The 11,753-nt window shown below is 39.4% G+C and overlaps 1 protein-coding gene across 8 annotated transcripts in view; it reads left to right on the top strand.

Annotated features, from left to right (window-relative positions):
* wdfy3 (WD repeat and FYVE domain containing 3) overlaps positions 1–11,753 on the top strand; it is a gene marked incomplete at its 3' end in the record, with an annotated part of 112,883 nt that overhangs the window by 11,100 nt on the left and 90,030 nt on the right. For all 8 annotated transcript variants that reach the window (XM_032517170.1, XM_032517171.1, XM_032517173.1 and 5 more), the window contains 1 exon segment: positions 10,987–11,197. In XM_032517170.1, coding sequence (XP_032373061.1) covers positions 11,018–11,197 — 180 coding nt within the window. In that variant the 5' untranslated portion in view covers positions 10,987–11,017.

The raw sequence follows: 11,753 nt of genomic DNA, 5'->3' as shown, positions 1-11,753 counted from the left end.
CAGGGTAGGTGAATTTAAACAATGTCGGAGTTGAAGATGCATCTTGTTGTCACGTGAGGGCCCTGTTCATGTTGCCCATGATATTTTAATGGCATTTTATGTCTGCAGCTACTCCGTGTTGCCTGCACTGATTCAGGTCAGGGTTTATTCAATCGAAAGTACTTGCATATTTATGACGATCAAGATTAATGTAAAAGATTTCCTGAATTATGCTTAATGACAGTATTGGAACTGATACCGTTGCTATTTTTAAGACCCCGTGGTATACCGTATTACCATATTACCGCCCGACCCTAGTATATAGTGAAATAAATATTTTCCTCAAGAGAGTCACAGATTTTGGTAAAACATCTAGTAGCGAGTGGTCATTTATAAACCAAATGAATTCATGATGTTTAAATTGGATTAAGCATTTAAGTCCTGCTATTTCTTACTCCTGGAATTCTTTTCAGTTTCCTGGAACTAACATTTTGGATTAATAAATGCCTCCATTACAAAGTAGTGAATAGACTCGTGAGAAAAACAAAAGGCTGAGGACTAGGCACCTCTGATGGAACAGTAAGAAAAGAAACATTACAAAGACCCTCTTTGGAAACCAAATCCAAAGAGCCAAATGTGAGAAACAGCCTGTCCCACATAAGACCACATTTTAGGATTATTGGAAATGAATCATTGTTATTTGAAGGACAGACCTTCCAATTCTGTAAAAAGATTCCAATGTGTTTTTATAGCTCTCCTTATGGTTACACATACATATGGACCACAAATATTGTTGCTGATATACATACATTTAGAAAGGCAGTTATGTAAATCTGTAATATTCATGTTTAAGCCTATGTGAAATATCAATATAAATATTATAGTTGTGATTAAAACATGTAATTTGACAGGAGAATTCCTCCGACTGGTTCTAATATTTTGTAATTATAAAACTCAGTTTTGTAACTATGATTGTTGACAACTAGCAATTTTGAATGGGACCTACTTGTCATGGCGATCCTTCAATGATATAACATGTTACTGAAAAAATATTGGCGAGGCAAAATTGCTTTTGGTCTTTCCACAACACTCCCCATTTATTCTGATAAATGTTTGTTTGCCAAAACAGCTTGGAGGAGAGACTCAGGTAGAAGTCCCCAGCATTTGGCTGGTGGCTGGTGGTAATAGCCCATGCTAAGCACACCCCAGGCATTGTTTACTGAAGGCATAAATAGATATCCAGTGAGGATGCTGTCAATTCTGGTCCTGTCTGGACTTGTTTGGCATGAGATAATTTCCTGCCCCTCTGGTTCTTGTTACATGCAGGTCATGCATCTGCTGTTGATCAAATACATGCTTCAGCAGTTAGAAGCTGCTATATTGTAGTTTGTCACTCTATATCTATGATACTTTAAGTACTTTTTAGTGATGATATTTTAAAATATCTTAAGGTGTCAGAAGCTGCTTGTCAGTAAATAAAGAGAGGTGTCGAATGGTAGGTGTCATAATGGCTTGCAGAGGAGACTGTTTATCCCCCCCCCCTAGTTTAAATGTAGCAGCATTTGGCTGGAGGTTGGTGTGAATTCACCACCCTGCCTACATAGCCTTTTATTTTCTCTAAATTAGTTTGGTTTTTATCTTACTCCAAGTCCTGTCAACCCATTTTCTTTCTTGTCTGGAGCTCCCCCAGCTTCCACCTACCCCTGTAAACTGTCAGACAGGAGACATTTCTGTGATTACGTCACTTTCTCCAGAGGAACAACCACGCAAGCCTTTGAAGAGTTTGGCTTTTCCAGGGCACTGGCTGCCTTCATCTCCCAGGAGTTAGCGCTAACTCTGTGCGATGTTCATTGAAGCTGGCGTCCGCTTAAAGAGAATGCTTTGAAAAAGACTGGGGGGCCAAGAAAGCCAGCTCAGTTCCCACTGCATAGGAGTTGACATTCCATTGATGCCATTGACTCATTTTCTTTGGTTCAGCCAAGACAAGACACGGTTTGATGCAGTTTTTCCTTTAAACTGCCTTGGTTACAACCAAAGCATAGCATGATCAGGGATGAAGACAGTTTTTTTTGGTCTAGTACTTGTTAAAGGATCATCAGGTTTTAATTGGTAATCACTTTGTATGATGACGGGGCTATGGGTTTGTAATCCTTATGAAAGCTACTATTTTAATTCTCTCCATTATGTCACTGCTCCCTGAGGTTGGTCGGGTATGTAGTGAGTTATCTGCTGGACATTCGAATTTTCCATCAGAGCAGAGACACGAGTAATGGGCCAGCAAGGTATTAGCTTGTTTGCTTATATTAGGATATAAAACATTTGGTGGCACAGACAAAGCTGTTTAAATGCAGTGTTGGAGATAATAGTATCATGTTGATGCTGGGCTAGGAATCTAAATGAATTGTGCTTGCAATTCTCAGTCTTTCTGAACCGTTTCCAGCTTCCTTCAGGTATATCCATCTTGGATTGGATTAACAGTTTCTCTGAAGGAAGTTATAGTGCTCTGTTGCCAAAGGTGTGGGCATCTTGTTTGTTCCTGGCGATGTTTCCAGATCTGAAATAAAAAAATGAACTGTGTTAATTTAGAGCCACGTGAGATTCAGGACACTTGAAAAAAAGCACACTGTAAAATCTACTGATATGTTTTATATCCAACACATTTTAATGCGGAACCCCATTTAACATCAACCAGTAAATATCAGTTGACTTTTTTTATTATTATTAGCCTTGTATGTGCCATACAAGGTCTCAAAACACTTAAGGAGACAAGTCAAACTTAGTAACTCAGTTATTATCCAGTGGAGTCAAATAAGAACAAATAGTGATTTAAAAGTGTTTTTGGGTGCGTTGTACTTGCATTTTCACATTAATTCCGAAATATACAGTTATATACATTTGAGGTATTGCCTCGCACATATGCTATTTTCAGTGTCAGAACCTTTGTTTCTACTATAGAACGGATAAATGAAAGTTACCGTCTAATCTGAGACAAGTTTCAAGAAGCAAATCAAAAACAAAAGGTGTCTTTCAGGTAAAGCTATACTCCTCCCTGAGAAACTAATCAAGTAAAGCTGCACCAAGATAGTACTTTGTGCTCCCAAATTAAACATATTCCTTAGTTTCAGTTTTGACTGCATCTGTTGTAACAGCCTAGTGTGAAAGGGAGATGCACACAGTCTAAATGATGTGTCCTAGGCCTAGGTTTTATGATGTTCACTGCTTACCAAATAGGTGGAGTTAGTTGTAACTCTGTATTTGTCTGCAGATCACTGCCTTTTCTTTTGTTGATTTTCCAGCTCAGCCTTATGCTGAGTCGTATGACATGTGTTTGCCCCAGTGTGTGGTCCCGGCCCTGCTGTGCTCCGACTCTACCATTCTCGCAGCACTCTTGTCTGCTTCAATGACTCTCTGTTACCTAGGGCCCAGTACAGCAGGGTGAACAGTCAGCATTGTTCAGAAATAAATTCTGATATGATCAGAGGTAAGGCTACATTATAGTATAAAGATAGGTGGGCTATCTCAGCTTGATTACAGCTGAAAGGATTTCCAGTTTATTACAATTTTTGTTAAAGCCCCTATTTTGAAGATAAAACGAAGGCCAACAATGGCTTTATTACAAAATGTCCTTTGTAAATGTCCATTCCAGCTCATACACTGAATTTGTAATTCAGTTTCCACCTTTCATACTTACTGTATTTATCCTGAGATATAATGGATTTATTACTGACATTTTAGGTGTGCTTACTTTGCGTTTATTTGGTAGCTAATTTAGCTGAACTGTGTTTACTACTTGTCTGTATTATTTTTGTGACCACAATGTTATCACAATCGGAAGAAAATATGTAAAAGTCTATTAAAATAGGATCCAAAGTTTTCTACCTGGAAGAAGCGTTCTTTTTTTCTGCAACGTGAACAATCAACGGTCAATCACCAGCTGAGCTCAATGACAGAGATGCTATTCTCGTCGTTTCTGCTGGTAATTTCCCAGAAGCTTTATAAGCCTAATATTTAATTCAATAAAACCGTTCTTCCTTGTCACGCTAGTGGAGTCCAACTTATGAGTGTGGCTTTTCTGGTTGACGCAGCAAATTTTTGTATTATTTAAAAAAACAATGTATGTGCAACAAAGACAATGCACTTTATTTTGCATATTAGAAATCACTTTGTCAGTTGTCATGTATTTTGTACCTCCCCCTACCCCAGAATTGTCCAGGTTAGAATCGGGATCTATTTATCTTTTATTTGTAGTAACACCCATTGAGACTCTTGAAACAAATCCAGTCTCTTAAGTAGCTTCCACCGGTTTCCATCATTCATGTCTGGTTTTTATTTATTTATTTTTGGGGGGCTTTTTTTTCCCTTTTATTTCAGAGTGACAGTAGATAGACAAGAATGGTGGGAGAGAGATGGGGGATGACACAAATCAAAGGGCCACAAGTCGGACTCAAACCTGGGCCGCTGAAAAGGCCTCAGTCTACATGGGGCGCACGCTCTTACTGGGTGAGCTAGAGGGTGGGTGAGTTTTGTTTCATAGTGAAACACACAGTTTTAAACAATGACCCAGGAACTGGGCCCACTGGGCTGAATATTTTTAAACCAACCTCAAACCAGCCGCTTCTGCTTTTGGAATCTCAATTTCTGACATCCAGCAAGATTTTCTCCTTGACTAGCAACTTTTCAACAGACTTCTGTGTGGCTCAGCCTGAGTTTCCATTAGTAGTAGCCAACAGCTCAGGACTGGCTTTTCTGCTGATGCTGTTGGACCTACTACATCTTAAACCCTCCATAACCCAACTGCTGGTGTCTGCTCTGCCAAATGAGCAGTAGATCTGTGGCTTTCTCTGTGCCTCTCTGTTTTACTGCTACCAATGGTCCATTCATCTGGTGTATTTATGATAAGGACTTTGTCATTTGCAATGGATTATTATGTTATGAGCTTGAAGGAATGGGTAAACATGATATGCGTGTGGACACAGAAAGGGGAAGGATGTTAGCAGTGCAGAGAGCTGAATTGGCTGCTGAAAATAGCTCTTCTCATCAATGATGACATGCCAAAATAGTAATGAACCAGTACTTCCAGAAAAAATATTCTTAATAAGACATGATTAAGATAAATAATAGGTTCATATTAATGCAATGGTTACTTCTCACTGATGGATTCAATGAGCTTTCAAAGTGTATGATAGCATATGTTGAATTGACAGTAGTGCTAAGTGGTATGACCAAAAAATTGTATCACGGTATTTTTTAAGATTCTGGCGGTTTTACTGTATATTAAGGTATTTTCCTTCTTTTGCTTGACTGGGCCTTAATATAGGTTAATGACTTATTCTACTGTCAGGAATACATAGAACATTCAATTTTTTTAAGTGACATGTCTTTAACTTTAGCATGGCTGAGTAACCTTACACGATCGAGTAACGTTAGCGCAGCCAAGTAATGTTAAAGCAACGGGCAACAACAGTGGCTAAATTAGGTCTGATTTTTTTTTTTTAAACAAAAAAACTTGGGAACAGCAGACGGCTCCTCTCTTGAGCATAAGTTGTTCTGGGGTATCTCCGGTCTTTCTTCATCCTCTAACTTTCTTCTCTCGGTCGTAGCCTCTTCCAGCTTAACATATTGCTATGCTACCTGGCTTGCTAGCAGCTGTAATGTTACCTAACATGTCGTTTGCCGGTGTAAAGTTGTAAAAATGTAAAAATTTGTAAATTATATTTCACATAGCACACAGACTGTTGTGTCCTATGGTGTTTAATCCTGTTAAAGAGAGTTAGTAGTGGGTTAATAATTGTTGTGTTATAATGTTACCACCATGAGTGAGACGGGCACACAGTTAACAGGGCTCCCATTCTCAATTCACTCGCTGACTACTTCGGTCGCAGCTCTCTCTGCGGCAATGCATCGGTATTAGGGTATATGAAAAAATGTATATGATACGGGAAATTAATACCGTATAGACTGGTATATCGCCCAGCACTAATAGACAGGTTCTGGGGGAAACTCTGTAGCTCAGCTTATCTTGTATGTGCTGTTAGCACTGAGATAACAGTTTTATGGTGGCGTTTGTTGATTATGAGTATTTCTAGTTGCCTTACATTAAAAGTAACAAAACAAAACCGAATAAATATTTAATTACGTGCCGACACATAAACAGCGGTAGCCATTCTAAGCATCTGCCCTGGATGCATCTGTTCATGACCAGTCCCGCAGGAATATTGCAGAAAAGTATTTTTTAATAACTTTATAGATTCTAACTAAACCAGTTAGAGTAAATTTAGTTCAAAGATGTAATATGTAGTGCTTCGCTCAAAACAATGTACAGACAAATGACCTGCTTTTTGTTAACCTTAAATATCTCAAATGTTCCTGCAACATAATAAAGATTTACTTCTGTGTCTTTGACCTTTTTATAAATTTATAATCTTTTTTGAAATGAGTTCAATATACCTTCAATCTTTAGTTTTAGTGAGCATGCAGTAAAATGAGACTGCTTCAATTTACAACTGCCGCATCATCAGGCCTGTCACTGAAACACAAATCCCCTGTCACATGTTCTCCAAACTTTATCAGTGTCTGCAGCAGGCAGTGGTATACTTTTGTTGTTTTGGATGGACATATATTGTAGGTTGTGCTCTTACGCCTTATCTCAGACAGGCAGACCTGGTGATGAGTAAAAGCTGAATGGTGGGGTATATCGCTGCCAACACAGGCTGTTTTATAAATGTCAAACCCTGAGCCTTTCAGGTCTTGTCTCATTTGATCTCACCATGTGCCTAAAATGTGCCTGACATTAACTCAACATGCTAAAATAACAAATTGGCGAAAGAAACCTACAACACTGACGTGAAAGAACTAATTTTGTAACTCAAAGCATGAATGCAACAGTTACAAAGTAAAGCATTAACCAGGTAAAGGGACTCAATTCTTTGAGAGAATGCATGCTAAAAACGAATGCACGCAGTCATGGACAGGCCCGTTTGATAAAAGTGCACCAAATGGAATTGAGTGCAAGTTCACACAGAGGGCAGCCCTCCTGTGTGGGCAAAATAAGTTACTAAAGCCTTCAGTCTGGAGTAATTTCGTTAGTGCCACAGATGCCAAGTTCTTGTAAATCAGAATAACACTTGGAAGTGTCTTTGCATCGTCTGTCTCTGACATCATGTTTCTTTACTTGATCTTGCTGTCTTTTATGACAGTCCTTAAAGGAATGAGAGGTTGAATGTAGATGTGGGTTGTCAAGCTGCCAGTCGTGGCAAAGCAGACCTTGAACAAGAAGGCACTTAATAAAGGGCAGACCTCTGGGAACATCAAATAAACAACATTGTACTGCATTGGAGATAATAGTTATGAAACAGTAGCCAAAGTGTGGTCTACACCAGAACAAAACAGCCGTGGGCTGTTTACATGACGAGAAGAAACGTATAGAGAAAGGAGGAGCATCCTTTCACATTTATCAAAATCAAGTCTACAAACTACTTTAAAACATACCACAACATCCCCAGCACTTGTGATATCACACAACAGACGGAGAAGCTTGCCAAGAGTGAAAGATAGCAGTCGGTTATGCGTCAGTCTCAAGGTTTACCAGTTTACCAGTAAACGCAACACGTTGCCCGGCTGTGTTTTTCAGACAACAGCGGTGACCAGTGCTAGTCGGTGCTAGCTGTGTTAGCTGTTAGCTCCTCGAGAAGCACCGGTGCTAATGTCCTCACATCCGCTGCAATGCTGTTTATATCGATTGGTTTAATTTCCGTTACATGACCCATTTGTCTGTAAAGTCGTGCCTGTGTTGATCTCTCCTTTACTCTCTCTGCTCTACTCTCCGAGAGCGGCCGCCGGTCCCACTTCGGACATTTGTCCACAGTTTTAATTTTTTTATAACACAGCTGTATATTGTTAAGTATGAGGCAAACCTGTATTTGTACCAGTGTTTCTGTGGTAACTCCGCTATCGCGGCCGCCAGGCGAACAACACCGAAGAAGTTATTGAATGAAACTAACTTCAGTTGGTAGAGTAACAGCGTGAGACGGAGCTCCTGGACCTGGGATGTGACCCATTGCGAGAATATCATAGTTCATAAAAATGCAGCCCATTGACGATACAGACATTTCATACACACGCCGTGTGTATGCGCCGTTCTACCCGTGCTGGACCCGTTCATAATGATCAGCCATCTCTCTGTGAGTAGCGTCCATCACACTCCCTCTCGCAGTTATTAATAGCCTACGTGACGACAAAATTTGTTTTGGTTAAAATCAACAAATAATCGTGAGAATAATCGCAATCAAAATTTTGATCAAAATAATCGTGATTATCATTTTGGCCATAATCGTGCAGCCCTAGTCATAGAGGCTGAGGTCAGAGAATTTGAGGCATAAATGTGAAGCAGACTGATGCCTTTTTAAAAAATGAAATGTAGGAGTATAAAATTCACCTTTTTTGGCTTACCAGCCAGAAAACTATTTTAAGAGAAATTACCTGTAATGTACATTTGAAGTAATTTTTCATTCAACAATGTTTAAATATGCAACTTTGCAAAATGTTAGACCTGACTGGTATGGGTAGAGCACCTTATAGGCAGTGAATTAGCACACTATTTAAATCCTGTGTTTTTGTTTTGTCTGGTTTTCAGAGTGTACCTTAGAGTACATAGGCCCCCTCAGTAGTATGCATAAACTGTGCACTATACATAAAGTAGTCATGTTTCTGTATCAGAACTGACCTACCACTACTGGTCAAAATCTAATTTTACTAGCCTTTTGGAACCTAGTGGGTATTCATTTTGAAGTCCTTTCTGGTTAATTTCAGCATTTAGTCATTAAATATTCATTTTAGAGTTCTGTCATCTTGGAAGAGGGTGGGAGATGGCGACTTACATCAGTGCCAGACCCTTCATCTTTTGAATTTGGGTCTGGATTTCCATGCAGAAAACCTTATTGTTGAGTCTTTCATAACTTTTCTTTTTGAAACTAAAGGGCAGAGCCTATTTCCTAAAGTGATACTCTCCGCTGGGAAAAAAGGGACTACATGGTTGACTGTAATGTCTCTGAACCGTCCATGGTGCTGGCTGACTTCCTGAGAGGACCGCAACTAAACTAGCATTGCTTTTTTAGCTGCAGTTCACCTCAGCCTAGGTCTACGAGTTGATGAACACGCTACTGATATAACCTTGGTTGCATATGAAATTCCATTTTTTGGTTAGATGTCTTTTATAATGCAATAGTTTGCAACCCATCTAATTTGAAATTAAATCTGCAATATATGGTTTGAATACTAGAACAAGATTGCAGCTGTTAAATATCTACCTTCACAATATGAAAGTCCAAGCCAATGTGCTACAATGTGCTAAATAGTGATTATGATGGAGAAGTGCTTGGAAGGAAAATCAGAACTGGGGGAAAAAAGTTGAACGGGTTTTTGCGTATCTCATTTAGCAAAACAATGTGACTCTTTTTCCTTTCTAAAACAACAGTCCCCAGAAGCTCATACTGTAACATATGGGAAAAATAAATTTTTATTTTTTCAGTGTACCCTTGAGCAAGGTACAATGTTTCAGTGCGGTCGTATTTGAGAATGATGAACAGCTTTGTTGCACCATTCCTGGCTGTTGATTCTGTTTTTATCAGCAGATGTTTATCTGTGTAGGCTTTGCAGTTCTGAGAAGTCTCCTAGCAACCATTCTTAAAGATAGTCTGGAGAGAATTTGATGTGTGGAATAGTGGCTAAATATATTTCAACCGTGCTACAAAGAAAAAGAGATAGAAATCCAGTTCAAAGTAAATTCCCTAAAAACAACAGTAACCTGAACTTGGTACGTAGTCTGTAGTGATCTGTTGACCTGAACGCATCTTTGACTTTATTAGCTGGCCAATGAGGCGGCAAACAACAAGCAATGTTTAATTTGTCACAGGTACTGTAGTACCTAGTATTACAGTAGTATTGTTTAGAATTTTATATTATGGGGCCAATACTGATCTAACTTACACTACGCTTTTCAATCTTAATTTGTGAAAGTAAATATAACAAATACGGCAAACTTCTTATAGTACTTGAAAAACAAAAAATCACGACCACCAGGCAATGCCACCTTTTACCACACGAGCCACTTTTGTGAAAGTTGTAGCTAGTCGTTTGTAGCTTTTGCGCGATTGACAAGGTGACAGTGCAGGTTAGCAGAAAAACTAGAATGTATGTCATGTAGAATTAAAGTGCTCATATTATGCTTTTTGGCTTTTTCCTTTTCCTTTATTGTGTTATATATCTTTTTGTTCAAGTTATAGGTTTACAAAGTGAAAAAGCCCAAAGTCCACCCCAAACGAACCATCTTCCAGAGAAAACACTGTTCACAAACTGCTCCAAACAGCACTATTGTAGTCCAGCCTTTACTTCCGTGACAAATGTGTGTCACTTTGGTACACATGTTATAATGCTCACCAAACTGCTGGCGTGGCACGCCCTCATGCTTTGAAACTGACTAGCTAGTAGTCCTTACTGCACCTTAGTAGTCCTACTGCACATGTGTGACTCCCAACAAAGATGGAACAGAAGTGTTATGTCTCACTCTGTAGCTAAAACAGAGAGCTCAACACACAGGGTGAAACGAGGAGCTGCAACAATGTGCAGTACAACAAAAGTTTTTTTTTTAAATTAAACCACATAAACCTATTCTGGTACAACGTCTAAATACAATTAAGAACCTGAACACAAGAGGTGCACTTTTACTAAGCTGATCAATCATATTGACATGACCATTTTAGAGACAAACAGCACAAAAGTTTACAATTTCATTTAAATCTTAAATGTACAAGAATTTCACCTAAACAAAACTCACTGTCTACAATGTCAGTCAGAGACTTTAAATAAAAAAAAAAAAAAAGATTTTGACGACAACAAGTATGAATATGACCAAGTGCACAATGGCAACTTTTGACATTTGAGTGTTTTTGATACCCCAAAAATTATCCAGATTTGATACTCGGCCTTAAACCTCCTCTCTCCTGTTTGCAGGGCTGCCTTTGCCCTGACAAAGCCGCTCAAGATGAACATGGTGAAGAGGATCATGGGGCGGCCGAGGCAGGAGGAGTGCAGCCCCCAGGACAATGCTCTGGGCCTGATGCACCTGCGACGCCTCTTCTCTGAACTGTGCCACCCTCCTCGCCACATGACCCAGAAGGAACAGGAGGAGAAGCTCTACATGATGCTTCCCGTATTTAACAGGGTAAGTAAATACGGGGGGGCTGGAGGCAGTTTAAACACAGCCAGATGAATGTTGACGGTTTCAATTACAATACTGCTTAACAGGAACTAATATCTATTTTCAGAAGGACTCTTAGTAAACAGTTGGCCGAAAATCATTCATATGGGCTGTGTATGAAGCTGGTGTTAGTTGTTCATGGATGACATTGTTGTCAGGCTCATGGACTCATGTTACAGACAAGTTGGTGCTCCATCAATTGCCAGTGCTTTGTACACCATGGCAATAAAATCTAGTGGGTACCTGTTAATTTTCATGCACATTAGATGTAGACGCCGCTCAGATTCTATTTTAACAGCCTGCAGCTAAATCTGATGGAAAAGAGCCTGTTGGCTTGTGCCCGTGCTGCTTCCCCTGTTTAATTCTGTGTCTGGGGACAGAAAGCAGACCTGTCCCAGTTGAGCTGAGAGGTCTGGTTGGTTCGTAGTGTAGTAGAAGATCAGAAATGTATTTTGACCCTAAACCATTTAGTGATTTAGTGAAATCAATTCTTTGAGGCACAGGAAGCCAGTGTAAAGAC

Source organism: Etheostoma spectabile, chromosome 5 (assembly GCF_008692095.1).
Source record: "Etheostoma spectabile isolate EspeVRDwgs_2016 chromosome 5, UIUC_Espe_1.0, whole genome shotgun sequence".
NCBI lineage: Eukaryota > Metazoa > Chordata > Actinopteri > Perciformes > Percidae > Etheostoma > Etheostoma spectabile.
The sequence above is the reverse complement of the archived record's forward strand: the minus strand, read 5'-3'. Positions and strand labels throughout refer to the sequence as shown.